At 41.5% G+C, this 19,945-nt stretch overlaps 2 protein-coding genes across 5 annotated transcripts in view; one reads left to right on the top strand and one right to left on the bottom strand.

The window, feature by feature from the left end:
* The window catches only part of dip2ba (disco-interacting protein 2 homolog Ba), a 44,964-nt gene extending 35,196 nt beyond the window's left edge, over positions 1-9,768 (top strand). For 2 of the 4 annotated variants that reach the window (XM_034591088.1, XM_034591089.1), the window contains 15 exons: positions 561-584; positions 2,688-2,768; positions 2,889-3,012; positions 3,146-3,267; positions 3,809-3,920; positions 4,427-4,536; positions 5,315-5,445; positions 5,545-5,713; positions 6,040-6,210; positions 6,919-6,980; positions 7,124-7,181; positions 7,307-7,381; positions 7,615-7,789; positions 8,521-8,644; positions 8,777-9,768. In XM_034591088.1, coding sequence (XP_034446979.1) covers positions 561-584; positions 2,688-2,768; positions 2,889-3,012; positions 3,146-3,267; positions 3,809-3,920; positions 4,427-4,536; positions 5,315-5,445; positions 5,545-5,713; positions 6,040-6,210; positions 6,919-6,980; positions 7,124-7,181; positions 7,307-7,381; positions 7,615-7,789; positions 8,521-8,644; positions 8,777-9,029 — 1,791 coding nt within the window. In that variant the 3' untranslated portion in view covers positions 9,030-9,768. The remainder of the gene's footprint in view (positions 1-560; positions 585-2,687; positions 2,769-2,888; positions 3,013-3,145; positions 3,268-3,808; positions 3,921-4,426; positions 4,537-5,314; positions 5,446-5,544; positions 5,714-6,039; positions 6,211-6,918; positions 6,981-7,123; positions 7,182-7,306; positions 7,382-7,614; positions 7,790-8,520; positions 8,645-8,776) is intronic. The other 2 variants (XM_034591090.1, XM_034591091.1) reach the window with 1 other exon arrangement.
* Positions 9,769-12,458: 2,690 nt separating this feature from the next.
* On the bottom strand, positions 12,459-14,698 carry LOC117764972 (acrosin). The gene is made up of 4 exons (XM_034591158.1): positions 14,682-14,698; positions 14,234-14,511; positions 13,211-13,353; positions 12,459-13,106 (listed from the first exon to the last, which is right to left on the bottom strand). Exons 1-4 carry the CDS (start codon positions 14,696-14,698, stop codon positions 12,837-12,839), a joined length of 708 nt encoding a protein of 235 aa, XP_034447049.1. The 3' UTR covers positions 12,459-12,836.
* Positions 14,699-19,945: the final 5,247 nt, after the last annotated feature.

The raw sequence follows: 19,945 nt of genomic DNA on the forward strand, positions 1-19,945 counted from the left end.
GCACACGGACACTACAACAATGATCAGACTCTTAGCTCTTAGTAGTGGAAGTAGCTTCTTTCAGGCTTATGTCAGGAACATGGACCAACAGCTCAAGAATTGTTACTATCTAAAATGATGTACGTCTATGACTCTCACATTAACATCTGGACAGTGAGACAAATTTGTATGAACTTTATAGTGTTGCTTTTCTTAGCTACTCTATTTTACTATTTATCTATTAAACACTACCAAGAGTGCAAAGATTCAAAGTGTTTTCAAACACTATATATTTGTTAGCCTGATAAAACAAGACATTTGATGGCATCACCGTCAGGTGTACGACATTGTGATTTAAAAAAAATGTTTTTTAGATGTTTAATTGCCCAGACAATTAATTATTAAATAAACTAAAATAATCAAGAACTTTATGAATTATGAAACGATAATTAGTTTCAGCTGCTCGCTATATGGAAACATAAACCTGTTGAATTTAAGCTAATGTTTCAAATGGAAATACTGATGTTTCTTCTCCTAAATCTCTGTTGTTCTGCCTTTACTTCGCTTGGGTTGGGCTTTAGCTCAGTATGTGGCCCACCATGATGGTAAGGCTCTAGTCTGCGTGCCCCCCCCTCCTCCCCACTTGTCTTTGCTTCCGCTGCTTTTGTCAGTCAGATGTGCTTCTGCAGCCGTGACGGCACTAATGGCCAGCAGCTACAGTTTTGGCCCCGCGCACAGAGACGACTGTCCAGGCAGACTCCCGGCTTGGCCAGCAGGGGTCCACACACCTAGATAAATAAAATACTGTTAATGAAAACAAGGAAGTAAATGACATTCTCCGTTTTTAAATGTCTCAAAACCAACTCTCTCTCTCTCTCTGCCATCACCTTTTAAAATGGGAGTTGGCGAGCAGCCGACCAGCTTTGTCAAACCAAAGGCTCAACAGTAAATTTAGTGAAATCTGGAGTTCAGATTTATTTTTGCTTTAAGGAGTTCAGACTTTTAGTAAACAATTATAAAACTATAAAAGCATATGTGATCAATGAAAAGCATGTAATTCTATGATGTATAGTGATTCATTACGATGATATCTTAAGTATTAATTAGGAACATTTTGGTGTGCACCTCTGCTCGCTGTGTTCACTGTGATGTTCCCATGTGTAGCATGGCTTGATGAGTGGTCGGGGCAGCCAGTCTGCATGATGTGTCTCCTGATTCATTGTCGACCAGAGCACGACCTATTCGACTGAGACCCCCTTCAGACCTGCTATTAGCATCCGTTATGTGATCCGATCCCAAGTGGTCAGCTCTAAGCACAGGTCCTGAGATGTGATCATGTAGACCATGTTCTGAGGAGCTCTGTGATCCCTGTGGCCACATTCTTTTCGCTGTGTGAGTGCAAATGTGCCCTTGAAGGACGGTCTACTCAGCTGGTGTCCTCTGACCCGCTATAGTGTCACAATGAATCAAAAGTATTTTTGACCATACATTGATTTGTTATTTGCCATCATCACTGACTTCCACAAGATAGTTCTTTTAAGTTAGTAAAATCATCTTTCACTCGCTCGCACTGACACACACATACAGCCACACACACAAACATAGTAACATCAGACACATCTGTAAACTTAGACTGGGTAAAAAAACAACATAATTTGGTTTTTCGCGAACACAAATTATGTATATGCTTATTCGCAAGTAGAGCGGGGACGTGAAATCCAATCAGAAGCGATCACAGGGGACACATTCAGGACTCGTTTTCATACCAAGTGTGAACCGACAAACTAAGAACTGACCACTTGTGATCAGCTCTCTCTGGACGGATGTTAAAATCAGGTCTGAACAGGGCCTGTGAGAGTGGACGGCAGAAAGTACAGCTCCAGCCAGTGATTTTGATATGGCCGACATTGTGTCTCTGCTGTAAATGATGTTTGTATGAGTGGAGAAACATGGTGTTTACTGTCTTTTCTTATGTGCTCCCTAATGTCCACATTCCCTCTGATCTTTATAGGACTTAGCCTTTTCGTCTAGTTTTAACACTCCTGATCGAGATATGCGTTATCGCTGTGCTACTATGTATTTTAGAGTAAAAATAGTAAGAGGATTATTCCATTGAAGCCACTTTGCTGAAGACATAGTTCCATTGAAACGTTAATGGTTTGTGGAAACTGTTTCAAAGCTTTTCAAAGTTGTCATGACCCGAAAGGCCCTTAGCTTGTTAGTTTTTGACAGCGGGTCCAATTTGCCTCCTATCAGGTGCAGATGCCTCCTATCAGGTGCAGATGGACCCAGCATGACCTCACACTTGAAAACCTCACACGCAAAAAATATTCTCTGGATGCTCAGATTCTCCTGTTGTGTGCTTGTGTGTCTCCGTGTGAGGTCGAGAGCGTCACAGTAGACCCAATCTTAGATGCCCTTTGAAATGTTCTTTCCTGTTCTTCCCATTGTCTGTTTGAAAGCGATAAATATATATATGTTGCTGAGAGGACGTTGCTCCCTGACTGTTTTCAGGCCGGCTTTCATGTGTTTCTATCTTCTGATTGTTGTGCCTCGGCACCGGCGACAGCCAGTGGTCGGAGGCCTTCTTTTTGAATGTATTATTATTTGCCATAGATCCTCCTGATTTTAAATGTGCAATAAATATGTTAATTCAATTCACCGTTAATGTGCTGACATATGACACATTCCTCTCTGTGCTTTTTCAGCACCAGTTCTTGTCTGAAGCTCTGCAGTGGAGAGCCCAGACCGACCCAGACCACGTCCTGTATGTGCTGCTTAATGCCAAGGTAGATTAAACACACACACACACACACACATCTTTTAAACTGGAAATGGTGCCATAGCACTGATGGTAATCCATTTTGTTTGTTGTACATTCAGCTGAACTTCCTTTGTTTTTGCTCTAGGGGGTGGCAGTGTGCACAGCCACTTGTGCTCAGCTTCACAAGCGAGCAGAAAAAATCACAGCCACCATAATGGAGAGAGGAGGCCTCAACACAGGAGACAATGTGGTGCTGCTTTATCCCCCAGGTGAACAAACAAATACACTCACCGCTCGTCTGTATAGACAGCCATCTTCCTAATTTTTCCATTTATCATACAGTGAAGAAGCACAGCAGTAATTTGAGTTCATGAGTTTCCTCTCCATCTCTCACTGCTACAGGTATTGACCTGATAGCTGCCTTCTATGGCTGTCTCTATGCGGGGGTCATCCCCGTGACAGTGAGGCCGCCTCACCCACAGAATCTGGCTGCTACTCTCCCCACCGTCCGCATGATCATCGACGTGAGTACACCATCTGCACTGAGACGTGAAAATCAAGTATTTAATAATCAGCATTTTCAATTGCAAAGCATTACAAGAACATAATATAAGTAATGGCAATTTATTTAGGTATAGCAAGTAATACTATGTTTATTCCATCTTAGACAGCCATTAAAAGGATCATTGCAAGAAAAGCACAAAGCAAACATATCAATTCTAACTATGTTAAATATAATAATAACTATATTATTTAAGCAGAACATGTTCCTTGTGATTTTGCTGAACAGATTTACTTTTTATGCACTCCACTGACCTGTTATTAATATTGAAGTGCCCTTAAGCAAGAAACTGACTCCCACCCCGACTCAGTAAAGACCTTCTGCTGTTGACCCCATCAGTGATTTCCATGGGGGGAAGCCAATAAAATTGAATCGTACCTCAGGGATCAATAAAGTATAACAATAATTAATTGCCTTTTATTCGTTTCTCAAATGGAGGATTTAGTTTTTGTTCAAACACTGTTAAAGGACTCCTGTGTGTGTGTTTGCTGTTTTTGTTACAGGTGAGCAAAGCAGCCTGCATCCTCACCACTCAGCCTCTCATGAGGATCCTCAGGTCCAGGGAGGCTGCTGCCAGCGTCAACATCAAGACGTGGCCAACCATCATTGATACAGGTTCCAGGCTCAAACCAATTGTTATAAGCATGATGTTGTGTATTTTACTGTCACAATGATTTAGTACAATAACTGAGACTGAAAAAATATATTCTCCTTTTGGCCACAAGGTGTCCTGTTTGCTTTGTGATTCACTTTGTCAGAAGAACCTCATGTAGAAGCGTCTATATATATAAATATATATATATATATTTATTTATTTATTTATTTATTGAATATATATTGAAATATTATTGAAATATTTTTAGTAAACATTCAGTTATTTCTTAAAATAATCATGCATTTCCTGGAGGTTGCACACTAACCGCCTGTATAGATCATAACAGTGTGTTGCTTTTTAAATGTGCAGTAAAACAGCACATTTACATCGGAATTCATAACCTCCTCCCACTCAACAAAAAACTGTAAGGCTTTAGCATATTGTGAAAAGGAACACTCACTGCAAGGCCGTGAAAGTGTGTCATTTATTTTCTCCAATAATGAAACCTGCTTCTTTCTCCTCCCAGATGACCTCCCCAGGAAGCGGCCTCCACACATCTATAAACCCCCCACAGCGGAGATGCTGGCCTACCTGGACTTCAGTGTGTCCACCACAGGCATGCTGACTGGAGTCAAGGTAAATTACTCTCACAGATCGTTGTTATCATACAAAACAGGGCGTAAATCAGTTCAGCCAGATGGATCTTAAAGGATATTCTCACGTTAATCTGCTGAAAGGTGTTAGTTTTTCTTCCATCACCTTAAATCTTTTTAAGTGCGTTATTATACTTTTGTGTGATGGGAGAATTTGAAGCCTACAGCTCACACTAAATGTGAATGAACTTTTCAAGAATATATTGAGTTAAGTAGAAACCTTTGAGATTAAGTATGATTCCATATCCACAGATTTAGATTTTTCAATGAGTGAGGAGGAGATGTAATTTCAATAATGTTTAATGTGGTAATTTAACTTTTTTGTTTAAAAAAAAAACATATCAAGAGGATTTATTTTATATATTATATAAATATTATATTCAAAACATTTTGGGACAAATAGATACTTTTTAGGTTAAAATTCATGAAGTGAATCTACATTGTTGAATATGATTTAGAAATGGAGCGAATGGGGGGGGCAATGTAGTCGTCGAGTCTAGACGCCAATGTTGTCTGACGGAAATGTGTTCAGCATTATTGAAGATGGTAACATTTTTTGTCAGAAATACAGTTGTAGGACAGCTGATGTTGGAAACATAATTTATTATTACTTTAATTTAGTAGGTTGAATGGATGCGTAAATAAACTTTTTAATACTCGTCCGAAATACCTCAAATAGGACATGAATAATAACTTATAATTGTAAAATAGTAGTAACAGTATTTGCATATAGTACAATAGTATTTTCCCTGTCTCGTCAGATGTCTCATGCTGCGGTCAGTACTCTGTGCCGCTCCATTAAGCTGCAGTGTGAGCTCTACTCCTCACGACAAATAGCCATCTGTCTGGACCCGTACTGCGGCCTGGGCTTCGTCCTATGGTGCCTCTCCAGGTAAAAGACACACACACACAGAATGAATATCGTTTTTAACGTAGCTGTAACCTGTGCATGTGGCAGAGCTGCTATTGTAAATATGTTTTTTTGGTCCAGTATTTACTCAGGTCACCAGTCCATCCTTATCCCTCCCCTGGAGCTAGAGAGCTCTCTGCCTCTGTGGCTGAGCACGCTCAGTCAGTACAAGATCAGAGACACCTTCTGCTCCTACTCTGTCATGGAGCTGTGCACCAAAGGCCTCGGCACTCAGACAGAGATGCTGAAGGTCAGAATCACACACACTGGCACCATGGTGTTCCCCTTTAATGTTTTCGCTGTGTGATTTTTGTCTTTACACCAATACAGTCTAAAGTTGATAATAAACAGCTGTCTAATCATTTAAATCGTTTATATCACTGATATATTTTGTACTTTTGAAATGGACTGTTAGTGTTACATTAATCTGCTTCTTATGATTCTATGCATCTTAATATCTTTGCTCATTCTGTTGTTGTCATTCATAGAAATGTTCGCTAATGCTGAGAGTGCATGTTTGTGTAACACTGCATCGACACGTAAATGGTAAAAGTGTGAATTACCCCATGTCTCCAGGCGCGGGGTCTGAATCTGTCGTGCGTGCGGAGCTGTGTGGTGATAGCGGAGGAGCGGCCCCGTCTCACTCTCACTCAGTCCTTCTCCAAGCTCTTCAAGGACCTCGGCCTGTCGTCGCGCGCCGTCAGCACAGCTTTCGGCTCCAGGGTGAACTTAGCCATCGGCCTACAGGTTGGTTTCATACAGAAACACAGAGTTCATTGTCATATGAGTTCACACTTACAGCTTCAGGTTTCCTAATTTATATCATTGTTCGGGTCTCTTTATTGTATTCTATTTTCTTGAGCTTTTAATCACCTCTGCCAAACAGGTTATGTTTTTACCGTTCGTATGTTTGTAAGCGATACTACTCAACAGATTTCTATGACGTTTTGTGGAGGGGTGGGGTAAGACCGAAGGGAGAACCTATAAAATGTTGGTGCGGATCTGGATCATGGGCCGACCCAGGAATTTCTTTACTCTTTTTAATATTACAAGATTTTCACTGATATGCTGGAAATAATTCATGGATCTTAATTTTAAAAAATCAGGCACATTTAATAAACTTATATCTGTGAGTGTATGAAATCTGGTGCAGCTTTATTGAATTTAAGGGGACTGTTGGGCCTTGGCGATGGTATGCCCTCAACCTTTCCAGTTTGCCAGTATTTTAGCAATATTTCTGCATGCAATTTACTCTAATCATGTTTGCTCAGTAATTTGTTTTTATTCCAACCTTCGCAAGTGCTAGAAAACAGGTAAACTGGACTTGGTTGAGAAACTCAACCATGACTTGGATGACTGAGATTCTTCACAGACCTATTCCAACCTTTTCTCTTGAAGACAGAAAAATGTTCTGTACAATGTTCTCGATGTTTATTTCCCTCTCTGTGTCGTCAGGGCACTGCGGGACCAGACCCCTCCACCGTCTATGTTGACATGAAGTCTCTGCGTCACGACAGGTAAGACTGGGGACCCGTGTCACCAGTACAAAGCAGCCGACAAACACATCACCACATGTTGTGAAATAATGAAAACAAACATGATGGGTCAGTCCAATAAAACAGAATGAATACACAGGCCATCTTTTGTCCGTGTCTCTCAGGGTGAGACTGGTGGAGCGAGGAGCGCCACAGAGTATTCCACTCATGGAGTCCGGCACCGTAAGTATTGATTTTTGACCAGTGAAACTCATTTTTGCGGTGGCCACACTGGCCACAGACCCAGAGAGGTAATATAAGTGGTTGTGTTAACCCTAAAGCTAAAGCCTCCTCTTATGCTTTACAAGATCCTACCGGGAGTGAGGGTCATCATCGTCAACCCAGAGACCAGAGGCCCGCTGGGAGATTCCCATCTTGGGGAGGTGAGAGGGCAGAGAGGATAATGGGATAATGTAATCTGAATGTTTCCCCTGTGTAATGTTTACTCTTAAGATTCTGCAGCATAAGTGACCATGAGTAGTTTGGTGGTTTCAATCTCAGCGATTAATTTGACTTTATTTATTTTTTTATCAAATGTTTTTTTTGTATTACTTGAATTGGTTTGCTCACATTTGATCAAACACAGAAATACTCCAGCCTCTCTGCCTCGTTTTAGATCTGGGTGAACAGTCCTCATAGCGCCAGCGGCTACTACACCATCTACGGGGAGGAGAGCCTGCAGGCCGATCACTTCAACACCAGGCTCAGCTTCGGGGAGCCCCAGACTCTGTGGGCCAGGACGGGCTACCTGGGCTTCATCAAGAGGACGGAGCTGCTGGATGCAAGTGGAGGTGAGAGGAGGACATCTGATAAAAGTTACTACCAATCCAGTGTAGTAGTATCAGTCAAGTAAAGAAACATCATCACATTGATAAAAACATGGATTGCAGTTACGTAGAGTTTTTAAATATCCACTCAAATAACTTCACATTACAGTTCAGCCTCACTCATTTACATACACACACATACGGCACTTATATACAGCATCTAGCACTAGTCTATTACTCACACATCACATTCACACACTGACGGAGCAGCCATCAGGGGCCGTTTAGGGTTCAGTGTCCGAGGACACTTCCACATTCGGACTGGAGGAGGTGGGAGTCCGACCATTGACCCTCAGCAGCTTTGCTCTTTGATTTGCAACAATATCTACTGTGGCAAAATATAATCATGAATATTTAAGCCATAGATACGAGGGTGTTAATAATATGGCAAACCTATGCAAGTAGCTAAATGTATACTATCTCTCAGTACAGAGTTCTAATGGGGTGTTAAAAAGTTTGTACTTCAATAATCGGAATTTAAGATATTACGTAATAATAGGGTTAGGGTTAGTGTAAGTGTAAGTAATTCTGGGATCTGAGATTCCCTCATATCTTAAATTTCATTCATTATTGTCTTAAAAAGTAACATTTTAATTTGTTGAAATCTGCAGAAACCCTGCAGCGTATATTGTCATATCACCCAAGTCCATAACTGTGAGTCATGAAATCCTTTTTTTCTTCCTTTTCTGCATCAGATCGTCATGATGCCTTGTTCGTGGTGGGCTCTCTTGATGAAACGTTGGAGTTGAGGGGGTTGCGTTATCACCCCATCGACATTGAGACGTCTGTGTCCCGAGCCCACCGCAGCATCGCAGAGAGGTGAGGGTCAACCTGTTTTTTAAAGTCTTAAAGTCTTTACACACTTTTATATTTACTGAAAAAGACTAGCACTAGACGGAAACTAAATTCAATCAGTGCTTGACACTCTCCCAACTCCTTCCCGCTCCTCAGTGCTGTGTTTACATGGACCAACTTGCTGGTTGTGGTGGCGGAGCTGGGCGGCTCGGAGCAGGAGGCCTTGGACCTGGTGCCCCTCGTCACCAACGTGGTGCTGGAGGAGCACCACCTCATTGTTGGGGTGGTGGTCATCGTGGACCCCGGCGTGATCCCCATCAACTCCAGAGGAGAGAAGCAGAGGATGCACCTGCGGGACTCGTTCCTGGCCGACCAACTGGACCCCATCTACGTGGCCTACAACATGTGAACACCTTTCACCCACCGATGCAGAAAACTGAGCCAAGCTCCGAGGACAGACGGGAGGGAGAGAGAACCGGGGGTGCGTTCAGTAGCAGCCTGGATGTAGAACCACAGACACACGTTCAAAACACCAAACAATGTGGGAATGAGAGCACAGTACCAGCACTGGAATGAGATCGTGCTTCCCTCTCTGAAACTGTTCCTTCTTTGCTTCCACCTGCTCGATCGCTGCAGTCCAGGTTCACTGAGATTCTTTCTCCTCTTAAAGAGAAGACATATCTGTCAGCTGGAGGAACTTTCATCTTCATCCTCTCTGTGCATCCCACTCCTCCCTCATCGCTCAAATTCATGTTTTTTATAAGACATTTTTAATTAACTTTCATCAAAGAAAGAAATGTTACACCCCCCCCTTCTATTCCTTGGTTTTTAACCTGAAGCATTCATCCCTGTGTGTTTTCATTTTTTTAACCCCCCTGCGTTCTGAAGGGCAGGAAGGTGGAACTGGATCTGCTGAGAGGAGCTGGAACTTTCCCCTCTTGCACTTTTAAGTCCTTGCACCTCTGAGTCCACTTCCTGTCTCACTCACCTGCCTCAAGAGGACACCCCCCACTACAAGAGCAAATCCACATCAGTATTAACAAGTGCCACCAGCGAGTGCAGCCCACATTTACCTTCCCATTACCCGGTGCACCGTGGCTCTCACCTCCCATCGCATACTGTGTTTGTCAGCGTTCACACAAAATGTCAGAAAACACACACTTGAATCATTTTGTTGGTGCGGGAAAAGAAAGAGTCTCTTCATAAACACACAAATCTGGATAGTAAGGATAATACGTATTCTTCATTTTCAGTGGAAGTAGGAGTTCAGATAGTTCTTATGGTTGTGATAGTGCTAAAGAATAATAATTCAGAAATATTACAGGAGAAGAGTCACATTGCATTGCTGGGGTTTAGGTGGAAGTTAATCAGTGTCTACATGCAGTCCCAAAAAAAGCCAACAAGCTCAGCAGTCACAGAGCAGTAGATCGGATGGTCTAGTAGCCTCATGGTTTAGCATCACATGTGAGGCAATGCACTGAGCTTCCGATCCTCTGAAGAAGAAATAAATACCCAGATCTTTGAAACACCGTGAAGGTCTTTTAAAAACACTTGCTGCCGTTCACAGGTTATTTCCTGGCTTCTCAAAGACTCTTCCGAACATGGGATGAATAAATACATCGTCTGTTCCTCAGTGAAGAACATCTTAAACCCTTTTCCCAAGCCGCAGTTTATCAATTTATCAGTATAACTGATAGTAAAGTCTTTAATTTGTTTCACATATCGTACAAATTGAACACGGACCTGCGTCATTTCTCCATCTGTGTTGGGGGATAGTTAGCTTGTTTTGATAATTTACCATCTTCTAGTTTGAACTGTGATCAGTGATCTGTTAGCTTCGAGCCTGTGCTTAGTTTCCAATCTCAAAGCAAACGTGTTTTATTTAACGCTGTCGTCGCCGTCGATGAAGTAAATGTGGATCGTCAGAAGGCAAGTCAGTGCCTTTTTTTTATTGCACCATTGTGACATTCGCAAAAACAATATTTATCAAATAGGATCTGGAGAATGAGGACGTACCTCCGCCTTACTACACCTGTGGGTCTCCAGTACTTCTTACATCTGATCTCACATATCTGGCTGTAATGTTAGAACTGCTCCACCGTTTTTAGTTTTTGTTTATAGAGGAGGGCTTGAGGGGGGGGTGTCTCGTTCTTTATTAATTTTGTGTCATGCCTTTCTCATTTCATCATTTAAAACCAATTCTCTCTGAATGTCTGCAACACAAAAATAAAACGTCAAATTAAACATGAATAGCAATCAGTAAGCAACTCGTGATTTAAATGGCAGAGTCCTCCTTTAAGAAGGGAGGTCATAATAAATGAGGGTAATAAGGATGTTGTCTGTATACTGTATCTTAGAGGTCAAATACTGTATTACTGGTGTTAATGTGTACATGGAAATGAACTTTGTCCATCGGAACAAAAAAACTTGACTGATCTTTCATACTTGACTGCATTTTTTTATTTAACTGTATCACATTGCAAAAGAGAAAAAAAACGGTTTCCGATTATTTTGGCAGGAACAATGTGCACTTTCCCAATATCATTTTGTGCGTGTGCTTATGTCTGTGTGTGTGTGTGTGCGTACAAGAAGGAATGTGTGTGTGTGTCCAGTTTAACATTGATATTTAGCTTTTCTGGTGCAACAATGTTTGTCTTTTGTAAGAAAATGATGCCAGAATATTAAACCTTTTTTTCCTTTCTTTCTTTTTTATGTCGCCTCCACTGTATTTTTTTTTTTTTTTTAGTTCTTTTCATCCAAAATTGGAATTTTAATATATTTTTTAGGGGTTTCATCAACATTTTCCTGATGTAATCTTTTCTTTAAAAACTGCACAACTTGTGCAAACGGCTGGTTTGGTTTCCGAAGCAGCTTGACACCGTACAGCACATCTGTAAACCACTCTCATTCAGTGACGGACACTGACCACGTGTATGCGAACCAGTATCTGGGACACGTTATATTCATGAATAACAAACTGAAGCTTCTGAGCTACTGTGTGACAATTGCTTTGTTGCTACTGTTTCAATCCGACGAGTTTGAATAAAGTTTTATAATTTCATTTCGCCCTTCAAGCCTTTTCAATAGACATTGGTGCTATTCAACAAGGGAAAGTTTGACAGACTTTTTTTCCTCCAATGTCCTGAAAAACAAGGTTTCTTCCTGGATGCCCTTTTTGTGTGAAAAATAAGTCGTTCTTTTCTTCATGCCAACATCTTCTCACTCACCGCTCAGTTCTAAAACTTTTACCATCACCAGTTTTCATCAGCTCTGAGATTTGATGAGAAATCTCCCAATGGGCAACTGCACGAGGACAATGCAAGTCGATGTTTTCCATTCGGATATTTCTTTTTTCCAGTTGTCATGTAGTGAGGAATGGCGTTTGTTTCAAACCTCCTACGTTGTTTCTTAAGCACAAAAATGTAAAATGTACATGTGAGGTAATGAAATTAGGATCTTTCACACAAAAGTCACAAAAACTCAAGGGCCCACAATGTATACCTCAACGACTGTCTGTTCACTATGCATCGTCGAGCTGCAGCAAAGACATTCTGAACTAGTCAATGGTGCGATAACTTGTAACATGTCTTACTTGACAAAAACACTGTCACACTGTCATTGGATGTGTTTCATGTCAAATAAAAAAAGATGCTTTGTCAGAGTTTCTGGTGGGTTTTTTTTGTTTTCTTTTCTCTGGAAGCTTCAGGCATCAGCTGCTGCCGCGTGAAAAAATAGCATCTTCCCTCGTCCAGGTGTCAGTCTATTTTCTCTCTCCGACAAAAAATGAAATATGCTGCTTAATGACGACGCTCAGTTCCTGTCAGGAGTGACCACATTTTCCTGTCATTTGGAATCATCTACATATTCACATCACAACTTTCACTAGAACCTCCCATTTATTTAAGAAATAATGGAAGCCTCCTTACATTAGGATGACAGTAGAGCACAAAGCTCAATTCCATTTACAAACAGAACATTTTGGGGTGAAATTGGGACACATTGGTTTAGCTGCTTTTCTTTCTTTATACAAAGGTAAATGTTGGAAAATAAAAAGAAGTTTCTCACATTTCTAATGAGCCACCCAGTATGCATTTGCAAATATTAAAATAAAGCTGACGACTGGATGAAAAGAAAACGAATCATCGGTATTCAGAGTAGTTGATCATAAGTTTATTTGTCTGCATGTGAGGGAAAAACCTTCCCGACAGTCTCTTGTTCAGCAGAGATGTGTGATGATGACAGACAGGATGCAACCGAGCAGCGTCGGAGTAGCTTTGAACCAAGCTGAGATCGGTCCGGTGTTCAGTCCGCGTGCAGAAGACACTTCTGACTGACCTGAACTTACCCAGCCTGCATACCTGCTGATGCGTGCGTACACCCCGGGCTTCAGAGGATTTCCACATTGTTTCCCGTGGCTCGACACTCCGACCAGATAAAACCTCTTCTCTCTCTGGCTGTAGCACTGCAGAGGGCCGCCGCTGTCACCCTGGAACCCATGTAAACAGTAACCATGTGGAATTAGGATGAAACCTGCAGCCTGTGTTGAGTTTATATTCACGTGTTATTATATTCAAGGAGAAGAATCCGCACCTGACAAGCATCAGACGCTCCGCTCTCCAGTCCGGCACAGATCATGTTTCTGGTGATGAGGCCGTGGTACCAGGAGGGCTGGTTACATTTACTCCTGTCGAAGAGCTGCACCTCAGCCTCCTGCAGTATGTCCATCCCTTTGCCTGCAGGACGCACACACCAAAAGAAGAGATTTTAAATTGTCACTCTTAAATTCACAAGCGGCCAATAAGACATGCATTAAATTACATGTTGTTAATGAATCTCAAGCCAGAGTCAGGCCCATTCTGAGGTCAGGGTTGGAGGAGGGATTAACCTGTCTGTGCAAGGGGAGGACTTTCTATTTTGAATGTGTAGCCCTTGAAGTTAACCCAAAAATGAAAATTCACTCATTATCTACTCATTATCTACAACATGATCTACTCACTGATGGAGGGGTGGGTGAAGTGTTTGTGTCCATAAAACACTTTTGGAGTTTCAGGGGTAAACAGCGTTGCAGCCAAATCCAATACAACTGAAGTAACTGGTGACCGATTCTTCAAACGTATAACACTACGCAAGTGTTTTTGTGGACTCAAACACCCACCCCTCCATCGGCATAGTGGTGAGTAGATAATGAGTGAATTTTCATTTTTGGGTGAACTATCCCTTTAACATTTGGTGGCGATATATATGAGAGAAATACGTGTTCCTGATAAAGACTTCAGGCGTGAAAAATGTGTTTTGTGAGGTCACTGTGACCTTGACCTTTAAACAACAAATATCTCGTTGAGATATTGCATCGATGAGAATGGGACGGACAACCCGACTAATATTTATAAGTGTGTGCAATTCGGTGCAGGTCCAAAAATCTGGATCTAGTGAATTTAAATGTGGTTTCATAAGGGGACTGTTGGGCCTTAGCAGAAGTATTTCTTAACGATATAACTGTAGGCAGCCGTGAATAGTCAGATAGTATCGTAAAGCAATGCTGTAGTGATATATGATGTCAAAAATCATGCGTGTCACTATCATCCTGCAGAATGAAAGAGTTTCTAAACCAACCTTTGTATACGGCGCTCCCCCATCCAGAGATGAAACAGTTGCTGAAGTCGAGGTCGTGCTCATGGCTGACATTATGGGCAGTGCAGGCCGGTTGGATGTGGTCATTGAAGATGAGGGGAGAGCTGAGGAGCAGCAGAGCCACGTCGTTGTCAAACGTACGGATATTGAAATGCTCGTGCTGTTTGATTTTCTTGATGGTGCGGATCTGAGCACCACTGCCTTGATTGGTGAGCACGTTGATCCCTGCCACCACACGGAGGTAATTTCTTTGGTACGGACTGGACACAAAAAACAGAAAGAACGAAGATTAGATTGATAAATTTGAGTCTGTGTTGTGCGCTCTTACCCACTCTCTCTCTCTCGATATTTTATATTCTTAACTATATTTTGTATTTCTATTTATTGTTGTTTTGGTCTGTATATTATTAGTATTTCTGAGTCTGATTACCTCCTGGATGCAAACATATACTGAGCTACATGTGATCGGGTGCAGGTCAGCGTGTGCAATACTCACTGGAGTTTGGTGAAGCAGTGTGTGGCAGTGAGCACGTAAAGGCTGTTTAGGATCGTCCCTCCACATTTGTGATAGTTCATGATCTGGATGCTGACCATCCAGGGCCACGCGCCATCATGAGAATCCTGGCCCCCCACAATCCGAGACGCAGCCGGGGAAACCACAAGAGGCTGCAGCCCACAGCCTCACAAACACAATGACATTTCAATTATTAGTTATGCAGTATTATGAATGAAGTATTAGTCATTTAGCAACAGTGGAAGACATTTTCAGATCCTTAATTAAAAGTATTGCATTGTCTTAGATTTACCATTAGTTTTCCAAATCTGCCTTTATACTTATGACACACACACACACACACACACACACACACACACACACACACACACACACACACACACACACACACACACACACACACACACACACTTTGATATCTCCTTATATACAGTGCATCCGGAAAGTATTCACAGCGCTTCACTTTTTCCACATTTTGTTATGTTACAGCCTTATTCCAAAATGGATTAAATTCATTTTTTTCCTCAAAAGTCTACACACAATACCCCATAATTACAAAGTGAAAAAAGTTTTTTAGAAATGTTTTCAAATTTATTAAAAATAAAAAACGAAAAAATCCCATGTACATAAGTATTCAAAGCCTTTGCTCAATACTTTGTTGAAGCACCTTTGGCAGCAATTACAGCCTCAAGTCTTTTTGAGTATGATGCCACAAGCTTGGCACACCTATCTTTGGGCAGTTTCTCCCATTCTTCTTTGCAGGACCTCTCAAGCTCCATCAGGTTGGATGGGGAGTGTCGGTGCACAGCCATTTTCAGATCTCTCCAGAGATGTTCAATCGGGTTCAAGTCTGGGCTCTGGCTGGGCCACTCAATCACATTCACAGAGTTGTCCCGAAGCCACTCCTTTGTTATCTTGGCTGTGTGCTTAGGGTCGTTGTCCTGTTGGAAGATGAACCTTCGCCCCAGTCTGAGGTCCAGAGCGCTCTGGAGCAGGTTTTCATCAAGGATGTCTCTGTACATTGCTGCATTCATCTTTCCCTCGATCCTGACTAGTCTCCCAGTTCTTTCCGCTGAAAAACATCCCCACAGCATGATGCTGCCACCACCATGCTTCACTGTAGGGATGGTATTGGCCAGGTGATGAGCGGTGCCTGGTTTCCTCCAGACATGACACTTGGCATTCAGGCCAAAGAGTTCAATCTTTGTTTCATCAGACCAGAGAATTTTGTTTCTCATGGTCTGAGAGTCCTTCAGGTGCCTTTTGGCAAACTGCAGGCGGGCTGTCATGTGCCTTTTACTGAGGAGTGGCTTCCGTCTGGCCACTCTACCATACAGGCCTGATTGGTGGAGTGCTGCAGAGATGGTTGTCCTTCTGGAAGGTTCTCCTCTCTTCACAGTGCAACGCTGGAGCTCTGTCAGAGTGACCATCGGGTTCTTGATCACCTCCCTGACTAAGGCCCTTCTCCCCCGATCGCTCAGTTTGGCTGGGCGGCCAGCTCTAGGAAGAGTCCTGGTGGTTCCAAACTTCTTCCATTTACGGATGATGGAGGCCACTGTGCTCATTGGGACCTTCAAAGGTGCAGACATTTGTTTGTACCCTTCCCCAGATCTGTGCCTCGATACAATCCTGTCTTGGAGGTCTACAGACAATTCCTTGGACTTCATGGTTTGGTTTGTGCTCTGACATGAGCTGTCAACTGTGGGACCTTATATAGACCGGTGTGTGCCTTTCCAAATCCTGTCCATTCAACTGAATGTACCACAGGTGGACTCCAATCAAGTTGTAGAAACATCTCAAGGATGATCAGTGGATACAGGATGCACCTGAGCTCAATTTTGAGTGTCATGGCAAAGGCTGTGAATACTTATGTACATGGGATTTTTTCGTTTTTTATTTTTACTAAATTTGCAAAAATGTCTAAAGAACTTTTTTCACTTCGTCATTATGGGGTATTGTGGGTAGAATTTTGAAGAAAAACATGAATTTAATCCATTTTGGAATAAGGCTGTAACATAACAAAAGGTGGAAAAAGTGAAGCGCTGTGAATACTTTCCGGATGCACTGTATAGTGTACAAATACAGCACATATTCTCTTGCAGTCATACTGGGGTACTAGACTTTACTCAAGTACTTTTCTCTGCCCATAATATGGACATGCACGTGTTCTCTGGATCTTTATTCAACTTTTTTTTTGTTTATTTTATTTTACTGCCTATTTTATACTTTCACAAGTTCTCTTGTCTACCTCATTTTGATTATCTGCTGCTGTAACAAGTGAATTTCCCCATCTTATCTTAAATTCTACATTTAAACTAATACTTTATCCCAAGTACAAAAGTATTATTAGTAAAGTTCACCTGAAGTATCAAAAGTAAAAGTATCCATTGTGTCGAAACATTACTAATACTAAACTGTATTATTGTATCATAATTTCATAAAGTAGGATAAAATACATGTCAAAATTGTACTTGAGTGAAATGACTTGGTTACCACAGCAGGTTAGAAGGAAAAGTGTCTTTCTTAAAGCATGTTTCTACTCCAGAAAAATGATTTTGAATATAGATCCACTGAATGTTTACGAACAATTAGGTTAACAGAAAGTTACCAACCAACTTACATGATGCGACATTTGACCTAGAAAGAAACTAATTCACTCAGAAACTAAAGAAGCCCCCTCCCTGCTCCCTGCTATTACTCACTGTCCTCTTGTGAAGACTGTGCACTCACAGTCAGAGCAGTCACAAACACAAGGAGAATCTGCAGCTCCATCTTGTTCCAACTCCAGAGTTTTGTCCAAGTCCGGCGTCCTCCCTGACTGATGATGTCTTTTGCACGTTAGGCTTGTTTGTCTCTAAATTAGAAAGAAGATTTTTTATTTAGAAGATAAACCCTCAAATCAAAAATGTCCACAGTGGCACCTGCCTTTGTTCCCACACTGTTTAGAGGCAGCTGCCTTTGTTCCCACACTGTTTAGAGGCACCTGCCTTTTTGCCACGCTGTTTAGAGGCAGCTGCCTTTGTTCCCACACTGTTTAGAGGCACCTGCCTTTTTGCCACACTATTTAGAGGCACCTGCCTTTTTGCCACACTGTTTAGAGATTTTGTTGCCACGCAGTTTAGAGGAGGCAGCCGCCTTTGTTGGCACACTGTTTGGAGGCAGCTCCCTTTGTTGCCTCACTGTTTAGAGGCAGCTGCCTTTGTTGCCTCACTGTTTAGAGGAGGCAGCTGTTTTGTTGCCTCACTGTTTAGACAACCTGTGACAACTGCCCCCAAACACGTGGGGCAACTAAGGCAGCTGCCTCCAAACAGTGTGGCAACTGTGACAGCTGCCACACGTGTTTGGAGGCAGTTGTCACTGCCACCCCACTGTCCGAGATCAACTAAAGCTGTTTGTGATTTATTCAATTAAATATATATTCTGGCCTATGAAAGTTTATTAGATAGTTGCTTAGCTCTCGGTGGGTTGGACTCAATGATTCAATTGTTATTGATTCAAAGCTCCACATCTATCAGATCCATTATGCATTATCTTGGTGTCTATGGATAGGTAAGAACTCAAAGACTGTATTCCCAGTATCAGTTACAGTGTGACACAGTAACAGTTACAGTGTGACTGATACTGTGCCTGAGTTAACTGTGATAAACCAAAGGAAAAATTATGATTTTTATCCTTGCCTTAAATTCAGACAAAAGATGGTGAATAACTCCATGATAGCAATGGTGCACAGAGGATGCCACTGCTCATGTAGCAATTTATTGACTACAAGTGTACCAAAGTAGATGGAAATACCTCAAAGGAACAACGTTTTAGTAACGGTAGGACCAGACCCACTCTCCATTTATAGTTATGTTCTCTGTAGGCTGAATAAATGTATTCAGTGCTATTGTGTTACAAGACAGCAATGTTAACAATGTTACTTTCCAATTGCATATAAACCATTTACTGTTTTATTTATTATCATAAGTTGACTTTGGCCCAAATGTTTTCCTTATGACGGGATCTCATAGGTATTCTCCAAGGACTCTTGCTTAAGTACACTAACATCCATAAAAACATTTAAAATAGACTTATTGTTACTCTTCAACTTGAAAATATTTTTTACGAGTTACTGATGCTTTTACACCAGTGCATTGACTACAACAAACAGCTACTGACCTACTTTTAACCAAGTTGTTGTATATTTAAGCAGCAGTGATGTTGAAGATGATGATGAAGGAATCTCCGCGGACACCGTTCTTGCTTGTATAATAAGGTTTATTACACAGAGGTTACAGGTCAGGACAGGTACCTAGGTATACCCGGAGACGTTCTCAGACAATGCAGAAGTCTGTCTCCCCGGTGTCGGACAAGCATTCATATAGGGAAATTGTTTATGCCCAAGATTTGAGATAAAATGACGTCACACATGCAACCAAAGACATGCTTCGTACATAAACATGGAAACCCCTCCATCGAACAGGTCAAAGAGCATTCTCCGAGGGAGAGAACCAACGAGCAACATATGGAATAATAATTAGGAAATCTGAGAGTCCAGAAACGAGGGCCCCCTAGCTTTAAACCTGTCATTATGTTTTACACCCATGTCAAAACGATCTATGTTAGCTGAATATACCACAAAGTTTAATGTCATGTCTTCAGTATTTATATGAATTCAGTTAACTGACAATGACTCCATGGACGGCAATATTGATACAGGCTGGCTTATCCTGTTACAATAAAGTGAAATGTACTGATATTGAAGCAAACTGTTATTTATACTTTCCTGGCTAACCAGTCATTTCAAGTACATCTCCCCCAAGAATACCAAGAACAACTTGAAAAATAATTTAAAAAGAAGTAGCTTTTGATGACAGATAGACATTCATAATGTATAAATAATCTCCTTTTATTTTTTTGAATAATTTGTGCAAATGCAGATCATAATAACTAAATTAAAGCATTAAATTATAGCATTGTCTATTGTAATGACAGTGATGGTAAATGTTAATAATGGACCCTTAAAAAGGGCTACAGAGCTGCAATAACAGACACAAACAGCAGGTTTTACATGAGTCACTGATAGCAAAGGTACTTCAGTACTTTAATATTAAAAAATCTTTAAAGTTCACAAGGCACATTAATTGGCTAATGATACATTAATAACAGCTTCTCACCGTCATCATTTCAGACTAAAGGAC

Source organism: Hippoglossus hippoglossus, chromosome 7, assembly GCF_009819705.1.
Source record: "Hippoglossus hippoglossus isolate fHipHip1 chromosome 7, fHipHip1.pri, whole genome shotgun sequence".
Taxonomy (NCBI): domain Eukaryota; kingdom Metazoa; phylum Chordata; class Actinopteri; order Pleuronectiformes; family Pleuronectidae; genus Hippoglossus; species Hippoglossus hippoglossus.